The sequence below is a fragment of the Citrus clementina genome, unplaced genomic scaffold (genome assembly GCF_000493195.1).
Source record: "Citrus clementina cultivar Clemenules unplaced genomic scaffold, Citrus_clementina_v1.0 scaffold_8, whole genome shotgun sequence".
Classification (NCBI taxonomy): Eukaryota; Viridiplantae; Streptophyta; class Magnoliopsida; order Sapindales; family Rutaceae; genus Citrus; species Citrus x clementina.
In genome coordinates this window covers 22,926,383-22,940,805 of record NW_006262022.1, presented here as the reverse complement: position 1 = coordinate 22,940,805, position 14,423 = coordinate 22,926,383, and the positions used below count along the sequence as shown (strand labels likewise).

Here is a 14,423-nt window from a genome sequence, read left to right as displayed (position 1 = left end):
TAATAAATTTTTGACGTTGTTAACGGAATGATAGTAAATTGATAATGGCGCAAAACTTTGGTAGTAAAATGTACTTTTCGGCGAACCTTGGTACTGACATGATATGTCAGTAAAACTTTAGTAGTAAAATGATAATATCCCTATTTATTAATATTGACTCTTTTATACAGTCCCAAAAAATTACTTTCAACGTGCTCTATAGTTTGATAGTTGATACTGAAACATTATTTCCTAAAAAAACAAGCTTATAGGATTTTAATCATGAAAAAAGTAAAAGAATTTATAAATTAAAGGAGCATAAATATAATTTAAAAACAAAAAGAAGGAGAGCATAAGTTGATACCAAGTAGCAATTATTTTATACATAATAAAAAATTTTATTTCCAATGCTGTGGGACCAAAATAATGGAACCCATCAACGAAAAAAAGCGTGTCGTTTTTAATCTGGGTGCTTTTTCGTTTTTACAACATCCAAGTCAATGTCGTTTTGAAAATCCCACGCCTCCAATGTCCAAACAAATGATAACTGGCCCCACCCGTGACATAATCAACGAGGGTCATCACAAAGATTTCACTTTGGCAACATCTGATCCTACGTGGCTTTGATCGGACGGTGAAGAATGTTTGTCATCAGAATCGGACATGTATGAGTCACCCATGTGAAAGGAGTAGCCGAGTAGCTAAGATTTAACGGCAAATTGGCAAATCTGAGTAATGTCTAATGTGTACCTGCGACCCACTATTGTTAAATGGTGCAATTGCCATCGCCATCGTTAATTTAATATTCTAAAAATTATATCGGATTATAATTTTGGAATGAAAGAAACCCACCGGGCCACACCCCCCCCCCCCCACACAAAAAAAAAGCATGGTGCTCATTGAAGAGTGTAAATCCACGCAGGTCAAAGCGCGTCATAAACACTCACAATTGGGGGGCACTAACAATAAGTGCTCATAAATTCTTGCAAGTTGCAGCCTTCTATGAATATCCTGAATTCTTTTAAAATTTTCACGTGTTTTATGTAAAATTGTATATATATATGTTTTTTTTTTAAATTTTACATTTTTTTTATAACTGTATTATTTTAGAAAGTTTGCTGCGATTTACAATGCAGTGAAAACTATTGTTTACAGACACACATAATAAATTTTCTTTTCTTTTTTTATAAAAAAGAAGAAATGACAAAAGCTTTTCTTTTCTTTTTTCTTTTATAACTTGACTCACTTTTGTCATGAATATAAATATTTTAAATTTTTTTTCTATTATTAAATTTTTTAACAATCCAATCTCCTCCCCTACTTCTACGAACGAAAGATTCAAATCTTAAACTTCTTATTTTCTTACAAGATTTTACCATATCAACTATAAAAACACTCACATAATTACTTTATAGTGCGTGTGACTATAAGTTCTAGAAAACATATTAAAATCCATTTTGGAAGTAGGAAATAATTTAATTCAATTTCAAAATTGCTTTAGATAAATAGACTGGCCAATTTGATTTATTTATGACAGCAGTTTTGCCCGAAATTATCTGAAACATTTAAATAGCAGAACAGTCAACGTGTAGAGCACTGTTGGGTCATGGAAAGACAAATTGCGCGCGTGCTTCTGTTATTTCGGTTGCTCTCCAAGGCCATTCCCACCTCTGGTTTTGCTTCTATTTTCCCTATATTTCTTTTTTTTTTTTTTTGTTTTTATCTGAACATTATAATTTTGATTCTGAAAAAGAATAGAAAATGTTCAAGCCAACGTTGTCATCATCACCACCTTTACATACACAAAAAATGAAAAAAAAATAAAAGTCTCCTCTTTATTAGTGTTTAGAGATTGGCTTTCTGTTTATAACTCCTCCGGCTTTGATCTCAGATTCACAAACAATAAAGTTTTTGTTGCTGCTTTACATGTGCGTGTTTTTAATGTTTTTGCGCCTTTAATTATAATCATTTTAATATCTGTCTTACATTATATTCCTTTGTTCTTCTTCTTCTTTTGCTCCTTTTTCCATCGAAATAAAGAACCTGCAAAAGGTGTGAAGATTTTGTTTTTCTTGTATTTTATAATCTGTTCAAAGGCTGTCTTTTTTGTACCTTTTTTCGGTTTGTTCACATTATGGGCTCTTATGGGTTTGAAGGAGGAGAGCCAAAGATTCTCCTTCGTTCAAACCATGGTAAAATCATGCATGTTTATGTTCATACGTTTTTGGTTCTTATTTCGAATCTAGTAACTGTTAGAGGAAAAAAGAAAAAAGAAGAAGAAGAAGAAGAAGAAGAAAAGCTACACATTGTTTTGTTTGATGTACTTTATGAGGGTGATGGTTTTTATTATTTTTGATAAAGTTATTAGAGCTTATTTTTTCATCGATCATGATGAAGCGAACCCTGTGTTCTTTCTTTATACTTGGGGTTTGTTTACTCTTTCATGTTCATGTTTTGGATGAGTAATTGTAGCTGGATTCATTGATGGTGGGGGCGGTCTTTTCTGTGAACAGGTCAATAATTTGGACTTGAAGAGACAGGTGATCAAGGCAGAGAGGTAGAAACAGAGCCACAAAGTTTTGGCCTTTCGACGAAACGAACTCAATGATCTTTTGTGATGAAAGAATCGGGTTTTGATCTGGGTTTGTGCTGGGAGAGAGAATAAAAGAGCTTTTGAGCTATTGATTATAAATAGCTCAGGGAGAGAAAGATTGTGTGTGTTCGATAAATTAATCAAATGGAGGAAGCACCGGGTGGACAGCCTAAGAAAAAGATGACTAAACAGTTAACTGGAAAACGCGATGATACCGCCTTGCATTCTGCTGCAAGGGCTGGAAATCTTGATGAGGTGAAAGATATTCTAACTGGTACTGAAGAGGCTAAATTGAAGGAATTATTGCCGAAACAAAACCAATCTGGTGAAACAGCTCTGTATGTTGCCGCGGAATATGGTCATGTGGATTTGGTCGCAGAGATGATCAAGTGTTATGATCTTGCTGATGCTGGCATCAAAGCTAGAAATGGCTTTGATGCATTCCACATTGCTGCCAAAGAAGGGCATTTGGGTATGTCTTGATATAAGCCTTTTTAATTGTCTGGTATTGACTTTTTGATGATTGTTAACTTGAGTTATGGTTTTGTATTGTCTTAGAGGTATTGAAAGTACTACTGGCGGTGTATCCAGAATTGGCTATGACAGTAGATTTAACTAACACCACGGCTTTGCATACGGCTGCGATGCAAGGGCATGTAGAGGTGCTGAACTTTTTGATAGAAGCAGAAAGTAGCCTAATAACAATATCTAGAAGTAATGGGAAAACTGCCCTGCATTCCGCCGCGAGGAATGGCCGTTTGGAGGTCTTGAAGACACTTTTAGCAGCAGATTCTGTGATTGCAATCCGAACTGATAAAAAAGGCCAAACGGCACTTCACATGGCGGTGAAGGGACAAAACATTGAGGTGGTACAGGAGCTGATTAAGGCAGAACCGGCATCTGTAAACATGGTAGATACCAAAGGCAATTCACCATTGCATATAGCAACCAGAAAGGGTAGAGAACAGGTAACTCAAAGCTCCATAGATTTATTGTTTTGTATCTTGTGGAGAAATTTGGTAAATTAGATGGGAGAAGTTCCAAAAATCCAATCAAGTTAACTTTGATGAAGTTTAAGTTTCTTAAGAATTCCAAATATTTGAACCATCATGGGCATAAGAATCCTTATCTGTTTTAACTCATATCATTCTTGCTGATTATAATAATAATATTGATAAATTCCTTTCTATAAGGTTTTGGATGTGATCTGCCAGTTGAATTCTAAACGAAATCCTGACATATCTAGCAACTTTATGGTAGTTAAGTTAGCTTCTCTGATAATTAGAACACATTATTTGAAGCTTTTGAATCTTAAAAATATCAATAGCTTAAAGGAAAAAGATGTATGCAGATTACTCCACTTAACATCAGTTGATGTCAAAACTGCAGAAAGATATAAATACTTCTTTGGTTCTTCCATGAAAAAAGGTCAAATGAGTGGTAAAGCTGACAATGTCTGTTCTGGTTGTGCAGATTGTTAGGTTGCTACTGGCAAATAGTGAAACTAACCTAAATGGAGTTAACAGGACTGGTGAAACTGCCCTTGACACGGCTGAGAAAACAGGGCACAGCAACCTTGCGGCCCTCCTGCGCGAACATGGGGTTGAAAGTGCCAAAAACATGAAACCCCAAAACAACCCAGCTCGTGAGTTGAAACAAACTGTAAGTGATATAAAGCATGAAGTGCACTACCAACTAGAACACACCCGACAGACGAGAAGACGCGTGCACGGCATTGCAAAACGCCTCCACAAAATGCATGCTGAAGGTCTGAACAACGCGATCAACTCCACAACTGTCGTTGCTGTCCTTATAGCTACGATTGCATTTGCAGCCATTTTCCAAGTCCCTGGCCAGTTTGTTGATAAACCAGAAGAAGCTGTTGATGGCGTCGCGCTTGGCGAAGCCCATGTTTCTCAAAAACCTGCCTTTATAATCTTTTTCGTCTTTGATTCTATTGCCCTCTTCATTTCTTTGGCGGTTGTTGTTGTGCAAACTTCAGTTGTGGTCATAGAAAGTAAGGCAAAGAGGCAATTGATGGCAGTTATTAACAAGTTGATGTGGCTGGCCTGTGTGCTTATCTCAGTAGCATACTTGGCGATGTCATTCATCGTGGTGGGCAAGCGCGAGAAGTGGATGGCCGTTGCAGTTACAATTGTAGGAGCTGTAATAATGGCTGCTACTTTGGGTACTATGATTTACTGGGTAATTAGGCACCGGATTGAGGACTCAAACATGAGAAGCATACGAAAATCATCCATGGGCAGCAGGTCGAAGTCCGGGTCAATAAACATGATGTCAGATACCGAGGTCCTAAACAATGACTATAAGAAATTGTATGCAATTTAAGATTCTCTACGGAAGATCCTTTTTTTCAACATACGGCATGACAGACCTTCTGTTTCCTTACAAATAAGTTGACTGCCAAATGTATATTTTCTATAGAGCCTGTCCGCAGTTGTCTTCCACAAGTTTTGGTAAATTATGCCATGATATCATAGTTAAATGTGAATGAATCTGAATTATCAAGTATCCCTGCATCGCTTCTGGTTAATTCCTTCACAAATGCAGATGAAATGAGGCTAAAGCATTGATTGATTCATTCAGTTTGGCAGCCCTGATCTTACCAACGCATACAAAAATGCCAAGAAGACAATTCTTGGGAAATAGTGCTAATCTGTAGTGATGCGCAAAATGACCACTTTGCCTCGGCTTCTAGAAATAAAGGAAAATTAGGTGATGCTGTGGTCCATACATAAATGATGCTGAAAGGTTGATGGAACATACATGTATCAAGACAGAAGCATGTAGGTGATATTGCACATGGAAAATTTCACATAAACTTGAAACATATGCCCCAATGAAACAAAATCATTAATCACATTTGTGCCTTTTGGACTTTAGAACAGTGGCGGGGCCCGGGAAATAAATTCGGCTTGGTGTGAATTGATAAAAATAAATAAATTTTGAACAAAATAATAAGAGCCAACGAAAAAAAAAATCAAAATATTTAATTTTATTGATAATCATTTTCAACACATCTACAATTAGTCGGGACGTGTTTTCATGTTTTGACATTGGTGGCCGGTGGCTATGTCCAAGTGTGATTTAGAGATTGATGTGAATTTTTTATTTTTTATTTTAGGGATTTTACATATTTTTATTCTTTTAATTTTTTTATTATTAATGTAGAAACAGTGAGTTTTTCACTATTTTTATAAGCTAATTCACATCTTAACTATCTCTAATGGTGTGATATCCATCAATTAGTTGGTGAAATATCACAATCAATTTATATAGATATTATAAATACTTATTAACCATTCAAAAAATGACATATCATTTGAGAGAGAATTTAAAATAAAAAAATTTAAAATGCTCGTTATTACTCTGGAATTATTACTGAAAAGCCCTAACTGAGTCTAATTTAAAAAGTTATAACACTTAATATATTACTATTAGACGTAATATTTAAAAGGTACTTAAAGACCTAAATCTAAAAATTCTATAGTAGCCTCCTTTGAGCCTTAAATTGATTTATCCATATTTAGCACCTTATGTGTTGTGTTAGACACCTTAGAATCTTCCAAGTTATGGCATGGTGATAATGAAAATAAGTTTTTCTATTTCCAACACCTCAGAAATCAAATCATTTGTATCTTAAAGAAAGGTGATGCATTGAACTTCGATTCTATATGGAATTCGATTGTTCCGTAATAAGGAAAAAATTAAAAAAAAAAAAGGGTGTAACTAGAATGTGAGTGGGGTACTGATGGTAATGCCCAATTGTTTCCATTTCCTACACTTGGTACTAGAACCCGTTGCCCAATTTCAAATATGTTTATTTTAAAAAAATGTTTAATAAATAGAATATTTAACATTAGAGTTTATATGGCAATTAAAGTAATTAATTTTAATAAAAAAATAATAATTAATTTTAATAAAAAAATAATAATTAATTTTTTATTTTACTTTCGCTATTCAAAATCGAGTAAAGGTATATATATACTTATAAAGTTGAAGTTGAAATACAGAATTTATATCTTAAACGATACAATATTTTCTTATTAATAATAGTATCAAATGTCAATTAAACAATTAGTGATTTGGCGATACACGTTTAGAATAATTAAACATTGCAATATTTTTTAGGAAAAAAATCATTAATATTATCTTTATTTTAGTTAATTTTCCTAATTGTTGTATGATTCAAAGAATGTTTGGATTTTTGGATATAAAAAACCAGAATTTGAGTCGTTACCCAAGTCAAAGTTGAGAAAAATACTATAATAATAATAAAAATAATAAAAAGAAAACAGGAGGAGCGGGAGCTAAAATATTTTCTTTTCTTTGTAGTTGCGTCTATTAATTTAATTTCTGAAATCAATCAGTTACAGTGCGTGTGATCGAAAGATGGACGACGAATTGCTGCAACTGCAAAAACAATTCGAGTACGCGCAGCAAGCGAAATCGAGCATACGATTGTCGGAACGAAACGTCGTCGAATTGGTCCAAAAGCTTCATGAGCTTCACATCATCGATTTCGACCTTCTCCACACCGTCTCCGGCAAAGAATACATCACTCCTGTAAAAATAAATAAATAAATAAAAACCTATGATCTCCCTATTTTCTGTTTGTTAATTTAACAGGACCGAGCCAATCTGCCAACAATGGCATCGTTAATTCAGCTTAGAATAGGCTATAATGCATGAAGTTCTAATCCTAATTGCTTTTGGTGATTAAAGGTCGATTTTTAAAATCAAGTGAATAGTTTTTTTTGTGCTGCATAGGACGTTATTGTTGTTTGAGTTGATTGATTTTGATCATATAATGTGATGTATTTTTCCTATAATTGATACAAATGTACATGATTTCACTATTTATAATTGGTATGAGTGAAGCAATGATTTGGTTGAGATGACATATATAGAAATTCTTTGTGATCAAACTGAGTGTTTTGGATTAGAATTTTTTTTTCTTGATATTGATTGCAATTCATTTGAGTGTGATGGTATAATATGGTATGATAGGAGCAACTGAGGCACGAGATAATGACAGAAATCAAGAAAGTAGGGCGTGTTTCGTTGATTGACCTTGCGGACATTACCGGTGTTGATTTGTACCATGTTGAGAAGCAAGCAGAACAAGTAGTTTCTGGTGATCCAGGGCTTACGTTGATTCAAGGAGAAATAATTTCTCAATCATATTGGGACTCTGTTGCTGAAGAAATTAATGAAAGGCTTCAAGAGTGTAGTCAGCTTGCTTTAGCAGAACTGGCTGCACAGTTGCAGATCAGCTCTGAGTTGGTTACGTCTGTGCTGGAGCCCCGTCTTGGGACGATGGTAACATATATTTTCACTTCTGTGCCGCACTGGGGTAATAGTAAAGGCAAAATAATGATATGGTTTGCCTTTTCTTTTAGGTGAAAGGTAGGCTTGAAGGTGGGCAGTTATATACCCCAGCTTATGTTGCTCGTGTTGGTGCGATGGTTCGTGGTGCTGCAAGAGGAATCACGGTTCCAATAAATTTGTCTGCATTGTGGAGCACTTTACAGAAGCTTTTGCTAGAAATGGATGGAGCAACTGGTGTGGCTGTTGAAGGTTCATTTTTCCAATCCTTGTTTAATGGGCTGGTCAAGGAAGGCGAGGTCCTTGGATCAGTTCGTGCTGGAGCTCATTGGACTCCAACTGTAAGTGACATACTCTTTAAATTAACTTATTCTGATGGCCATTACACTAATTTTTTGGTTTCAATCAATCACTTGTTGAGGTTTTACATAAGATTAAATTCCGGTAGCTGCTTTCGTTGCTGGAGTATATCAACTTATGAAATCTTTGATTTCACTGGACAATAATAATTTTTGAGTTTTGAAATCTTTTGAATTGTGCACTTACCGTTAGGTCACACATTAGAGGATAGAGAAATAGAGGCTACTAGCTTGCTTTTATGCTGTATTGTTCAATTTCATACTTGTACGTGCATGTTCTGTACATAATATTTTACTGGGTGGATCATATGCATAACTGATAAGGATTATTACTACTTTTATATAGATTATTTTGATTTGATTGCTAGTTTGTCCACAAAAGATCTCAATCTTTTTTGGGGGTTTTATGGGTTTCATTCTTCACCACCCCTCCCTTTTTTCCTTCTCTTCTTGAAGTGGTGAGGGTGTAGTTTTCATGTTCTTGTGAAGCCTAGACCAATTGCCATTTTAATTAGTGACTTCTATTGATATGGAGGGAAATTTTGTGACAGGTCTTTGCTATTGCTCAAAGGGAATGTATTGATTCTTTCTTTTCACAGGTTTGGGCCACTTTCTAATTCTCTTTGCAATTGTTGATATTCAGATTCATAAGTTCGATCTATTTCAATAAGTATCTTGATTTGACTAATTTATGCAGCGAATGTGTTGAATTTGCTTTTTACTTACAATCTTTGCTTATTTTGTTCTACTTTTTTAATTTTTGTATTTATTGGTTTCTGGGAAAATCTGAAATAATATGCCATGTTTGATTGTTGTTTCCTTTATTTGCTGCAGAATTCTTTTATCAGCTATGACGCCCTGCACAAACTTGGAATTTCCCAGCCTGTTCAGTTCTTGCAGGTATTTTCTTTCTTTTATGTTAATGTAGCATTAAGGGATCTGAATTGCATTATATTGTTGTTGAATTTCTTGAAATGTATACTTCATAATTGAGGATTTTTTTTCGTGCTTATCTAATTGAATTTGTGGCTATGTACTCCAATTTAGTCCAGATATCCTGAAGGTAAACATTTAGTTACTGTATTTGTTCACCCCTCAATGATCGAGATATTGGATGCTGCTACCGAGGATGCTGTGGAGCGTGGTAGCTGGTAAGGCTTATAATTAAGTACTTTTCTTTTCATTCTGTTTCCTTGATCTTTTTCAGCTTATTTACTCTTAATTTTGTTCTGTCCCTTTATTTTGTAAAAACTTAGAGCATTTCAGTTTTTTGGTAACAGTGATTATAGGTAACTCCTTACCTAAGTTTTCTTCATTTTATCTGCAATATGACATTTTAAACTGCTTCTACCCTTGATCCATCATCGTGATCTTGGGGTTCTATAAGGATGTTGTCACTGTTAGTAGTAGTTGCCATGATATCCTAATCTGATTTATTTCTCCTGATAATGACTAAGGAAAAAGTTGTGACCATAATTATGATCATCTAACTATCTTCTGAAACTTTTATCCAATAAATGTTCTCAACAGTCAGTGACTAACATGGGTGGACCTTATAAACTGGCTCTTTTTGTAATTCCATCTTATACATAGCTCTCGTTTATGCAGGATTGATTCTCTTTCTGTATTACCTGCATCCTTTGGTAGTCAAGATGCTTCTAAGATTCTGTCACTTTGTCCATCTGTTCAGTCGGCCCTCAAGGTTACACATATTTACTCCATTGTTAATTGCTTGTGCATTTAATCTGTTTCCTATTGTTCATTTGTTTTTTGTTAATTTTTCAGGCTAACAAAGCACTCATCCTGGGTGAATCCTATGTATTTAGCAATGGTTTTGTCAAGGTATAAATTATATGAAGAAGCTCATTTTGAGTTTTCTGTTCAAACAGTGATTCTGCTGCTTTACTTTTGCGTTGTGTATTTTACATTTGATGGCTTAGGTTTGAGTATGAAAGGTTTTTATTTGTTTTGCCTAGCCACCTCTTCTTAATAGCTCTGTTTAGCAAGTATAGCAACTTTGGGAAAGTCATAAAACTTCTACTCGTTTATTCTCAAGAAAACATTGGAGAGATGTAGGCCATGCTAGGCTGGCTATGGTCAGGATGGTGATTTCTTGAGCTTTTGTGATCCCTTTCTTCGCTATTTCTATTATTTGTCTTTGTTTTGGCTCGCTTTCTTGTCTTGCTGTATGTAAAATTTTGTGCTTTTTCGTATGTGTCAATGTTTACTTAAAAGAATCCATTAGAACTTTAGGGATATTAATGTGTTTGCTCCATTTGATTATGGGAATTGTGGGCTTGGAAATATAATTACATTCTTTCAGTTCGTCATTGGAGATCTGATGGTTTCATTTTCTCATATCTACTTTAGGATGTTTATGATCGTGTGGAAAAAGAAGTGGAATCTTTTGGTCTTTCAGGTTCCTCGGGTATCATGCCAAGTGATGATTCATACTTGATCAAGGAAGCCAAAGTTGGACAGGATACAAACAGGTCTAGTGAGGCAAGTGAGACTAGTTCTGAGAGTGGTCATAAGAATGTCTTGGAGAAAGGGTCAAAGAAGAAAAGGGGAAAATCTGGTGGCAATGTAAAGTCAGGTGCAACTGAAAGTGGTGCAGATGACACGGAATATATTCCTACAAAGTCCAAGAAAAACCAGAAGAGAGGCAAGGATACTCCTCCATCACAAGTGTCCGATTCTAAACCAGGTGCCAAGAAAGATGGTGGTAAATTGCAAGAGGGCAATCTTAATGTTCCTTCAGAAGAGTGGGTAATTCAAAAGATTATGATGCTGAATCCTGATTTTGAAGAACAAGGTCTGTTGATTTTCTATTTAATTTTGGCCAACTAAGCATTTGCTTTATACCCTACTTTTAGCAATGCAGTGTTCTCATTTCGTAGGTATAGATGATCCCAAGACAATTCTAAGGCCTTTAGCCAGTTATATGAGACCTATGCTAATCAATTATTTGAAGGAGAAAAGAAAGGCATTGTTCACCGAAAATGCAGAGAAAATGAAGCGTCTGCTTGATAATTTGCAAAAGAAACTTGATGAGGTTAGGTGTTTGATGTATGTTTTGTTTTCATCAGTAGTTTGGTTTTGCTGATTTGTATCTTTCTAAATTTAGTGTGTTTTTGCATCTTGGCAGTCTTTTTTAAATATGCAGCTCTATGAAAAAGCATTAGATTTGTTTGAAGATGACCAATCAACTTCAGTAAGTTCTTCAGACATTTGCTTGATATTTTTAAGTGGTTGCTAAGATGATGAAATGAGTAATAGAAGACTTCTCTATGATTTACAGGTTTTAATGCATAGGCACCTGTTGAGAACAACAGCTGCTGCTCTTGTGGATACATTATTTCTTAACTTGGTAGTAATTATGCACTGTTCTATTTTTATTTGAATGTTACTGCAGTCTTAATCAGTTAAGAAATATGATAATTTGAAGCAGAGCCTAATACTTGGAACTCATTTTATTAGGACATGCACAACAAATTGAAGAATGGAATTGAAGTTCAGGAATTGCAAAACTCAGGCTCTGTTTCGCTAAGCTCAACGGAAAGAACTGCTCTTGTATGAAATAATTACTTGCTTATCTATCCTTGCCATATGCAAAAGTGATGACCATTCGGAAAGTCTTGCCGGTGGCTGATTCTTATTCATGCTCCCTTTTGCTTGCACAGGCCAAGAGTTTCCCTGGACCACTTTCAAAGAGGGCTCTTGCTGTCATTGAAGCTTTGGAAGGGAAGGTCAGTGTCGTCATCATAAGACATGATGTTTTTGTTGTCTTAAGAGTTACATTGTAAGAAATGGTTGATTCATTGGAGTGTGAGATGATCTTTTGAAGTTCATATACATAGGTGATATACAACATGTAATGTGGTGTGGTATGAAATTTGATTAGTAGAGGTGCAATCGAAAGTTATGTTTCTTTTCTTAATGCACATTCCAATATTGCTGCGGATAAGAATCTTTGGTAGCTTAATATCTAGATGGATCTGTTGAGAACTTTCGTTGGAAACAAAGTTTTCACTGCCGTTCACATGAGCGGGAATTAATCTTGTTGGGTTTGTATTACATTTGAAAAAGTGATAGCAGAATAGGAGAGGGGTGTGTGACTAGGAATCTTAAGTCTTTCTATTTCAACTTGATTTGCTTTTGTTCAATAGCCATAGTTCAGAATATGTTTGTCTTATTTTGGTTAAAAATCAATGAGTTCTAACTCTGAATATTCTCTGTGACAGCAAGTGGAAACATTTATGAGTGCATTTAAAGAGTTAGCAGAGGAGAGGTAATTATATTCTCCCGCATGTTTGTGGCTTACATGGGTAATTTGTAGCTTTTTTGACATGGTACTTAGCTCTTGTGGGTTCTTTTCTATCAGTGGGTTGCACTTGAAAAAGCTTGACAAGAAATTGGAAAGAACTCTTTTGCATTCATATCGCAAGGTGGGTCTTCCTGTCTATGGGGATACAGAAATATGGGTCGGACAAGTGGATAGACAATTAGAAAAGTTGGAGTCAATTTATAACCTGTAAAGCTTCTCACCATCTTACCTTTCTTTATCTTTCATTCTCAGGATTTGACGTCTCAAGTTTCTGCTGAAACCGACCCAGTTTCACTTCTGGCGAAAGTTGTGTCCCTACTTTATGTGCAGGTCTGTTAGTATAAGTTCAATGATTGAATTTTACACAGATGTGTATCTCTCTATGTGTAACTTGGAACATGTATTTCTTGTTTACAGGTTCACAATAAAGCTCTTCAAGCCCCTGGAAGGGCCATTTCAGTTGCTGTTTCTCGATTGAAGGTATGAAGTGCAGTTAATGGTTCATTTATTTCTAATTTGCATATCTAACTTGTTCATTGATTATTCAGGATAAAATGGATGATTCGGCATATAAGGTCTTGACAGATTACCAAACTGCAACGGTGACCCTTTTAGCACTTATGTCAGCAGCTACTGGTGATGTGAGTAAACATAGTGGTTTTATTTGCAGTATCCATAATGTAGTAACTCTTTCGTGTTAAGTGATATTTCTTGTTCTTCAGTGATTAGTTACTCTTAAAAGCAATGTCCATAACATTTAGAATCCTCTTATGAAGAAGGGAACATTCTTTTTTAATCATACGTGGGAAAAATGTGAATAGAATTTGGAAAGAGAATTTAGTTCTTTACATGGTTATCCAAATATTTGTATGATGTATAACAGTTATGAGAGGAGATTAATGCTTGATCATGCAGCATGATGCTATATTTCTGTTTTGGCAGGAGCAAGATTGTTCATCTGATAGAATCTTGAGTAAAAGAGAGCATCTGGAGAACCTAATGCCGGCTTTGAAAGGATTGGTTTTGGGGTCTTCACAATCTTGAGTTGGCTTGGAAGAGCAAATGTTAAAAATTGAACTGACAGCTGAAGAAAACTTCCATAGATGATGAGGCTGGCCATATCATAAGTTTCTTTCGTTGTTACAAATAGAAGCAATCAGTCTAGATGATTATCTTGTGACTTTTCAGATGTAGTTTTACCCTTTTGTTTTAACTTGCCTGATGTGTAAAATAACGTATCTCATCTGCTCTAACGAGTTGATGCTTGGGACTCTATAATTTTTTTCTAACATTATGTCAGTTAGGAATCAGATAAAAGCTGTCAAAATATTTTTAAAGTAAGGTGTTGCTAGTTATTCCTGTGAAAATTCTTTGCTTGACCAAGGCCTATGTGGCCAATTCTCTTGATAGGAGTCGCTCTGTGATTGTGGATCAGCCTATACCTATTCAACTGAATATGACAATTATATATATTTTGTGTGTTTAATATTTCTCGCTCCGAACCAAAACTGCGATACCAGGAATATATTTTACCCGGATGGCAACAGAAACTGTTACTGCCTGCAAGCTGCCACTAGATTCTGGTGATGGAAGTGAGCGTGTTTTGTTATCTCCTACTTTAGTGATAGGAAGGAGGATCCTTAAGCATGGTACCAATCATCAAGGATAATTTCTTGGTCCTTCCTTAACTGGATTTTGTTTCATATCTACAAAACACACTGATAAAAACAATAGCTACAGTAAACAACTCGTCATGGCAATACTGCCGAATTTATCTTAACTTTTAATGAAGTTCGGCGTCAGGCTGGCCACAAGG

The 14,423-nt window shown here is 35.3% G+C and overlaps 2 protein-coding genes across 5 annotated transcripts; both read left to right on the top strand.

Moving 5' to 3' along the window:
* Positions 1–1,507: 1,507 nt before the first annotated feature.
* LOC18035452 (ankyrin repeat-containing protein At5g02620) lies at positions 1,508–5,104 on the top strand. 3 transcript variants are annotated; one of them, XM_006424668.2, is made up of 4 exons: positions 1,508–1,652; positions 2,493–3,044; positions 3,131–3,540; positions 4,046–5,104. In XM_006424668.2, exons 2-4 carry the CDS (start codon positions 2,717–2,719, stop codon positions 4,919–4,921), a joined length of 1,614 nt encoding a protein of 537 aa, XP_006424731.1. In that variant the 5' UTR covers positions 1,508–1,652; positions 2,493–2,716; the 3' UTR covers positions 4,922–5,104. The 3 variants fall into 3 exon arrangements, with proteins under 3 accessions (XP_006424731.1, XP_006424730.1, XP_006424729.1); XM_006424667.2 differs by lacking the exon at positions 1,508–1,652 and adding an exon at positions 1,693–1,907; XM_006424666.2 differs by lacking the exon at positions 1,508–1,652 and adding an exon at positions 1,693–2,031.
* A 1,791-nt stretch (positions 5,105–6,895) lies between these two features.
* On the top strand, positions 6,896–13,974 carry LOC18035298 (E3 UFM1-protein ligase 1 homolog). 2 transcript variants are annotated; one of them, XM_006424665.2, is made up of 20 exons: positions 6,896–7,159; positions 7,604–7,915; positions 7,996–8,262; positions 8,832–8,879; positions 9,115–9,180; positions 9,328–9,431; positions 9,889–9,982; positions 10,066–10,122; positions 10,651–11,095; positions 11,181–11,335; positions 11,429–11,494; positions 11,582–11,650; positions 11,761–11,853; positions 11,964–12,029; positions 12,525–12,571; positions 12,665–12,728; positions 12,860–12,937; positions 13,025–13,087; positions 13,156–13,248; positions 13,550–13,974. In XM_006424665.2, the coding sequence occupies exons 1-20, from the start codon at positions 6,986–6,988 to the stop codon at positions 13,649–13,651; spliced, it is 2,463 nt and encodes an 820-aa protein (XP_006424728.1). In that variant the 5' UTR covers positions 6,896–6,985; the 3' UTR covers positions 13,652–13,974. The 2 variants fall into 2 exon arrangements, with proteins under 2 accessions (XP_006424728.1, XP_024034638.1); XM_024178870.1 differs by lacking the exon at positions 8,832–8,879.
* Positions 13,975–14,423: the final 449 nt, after the last annotated feature.

What these genes read in the sequence shown, in the direction of transcription:
- LOC18035298 (XM_006424665.2), top strand. Translation starts at nt 6,986, where the DNA reads ATGGACGACGAATTGCTGCAACTGCAAAAACAATTCGAGTACGCGCAG. An exon ending in CTGTTCAGTCGGCCCTCAAG is followed by an intron (nt 9,983 to 10,065) that starts GTTACACATATT and finishes TTAATTTTTCAG; the next exon opens with GCTAACAAAGCACTCATCCT. An exon ending in TTTTGCATTCATATCGCAAG is followed by an intron (nt 12,729 to 12,859) that starts GTGGGTCTTCCT and finishes TTTCATTCTCAG; the next exon opens with GATTTGACGTCTCAAGTTTC.
- LOC18035452 (XM_006424668.2), top strand. Translation starts at nt 2,717, where the DNA reads ATGGAGGAAGCACCGGGTGGACAGCCTAAGAAAAAGATGACTAAACAG. An exon ending in TGCCAAAGAAGGGCATTTGG is followed by an intron (nt 3,045 to 3,130) that starts GTATGTCTTGAT and finishes GTATTGTCTTAG; the next exon opens with AGGTATTGAAAGTACTACTG. An exon ending in CCAGAAAGGGTAGAGAACAG is followed by an intron (nt 3,541 to 4,045) that starts GTAACTCAAAGC and finishes CTGGTTGTGCAG; the next exon opens with ATTGTTAGGTTGCTACTGGC.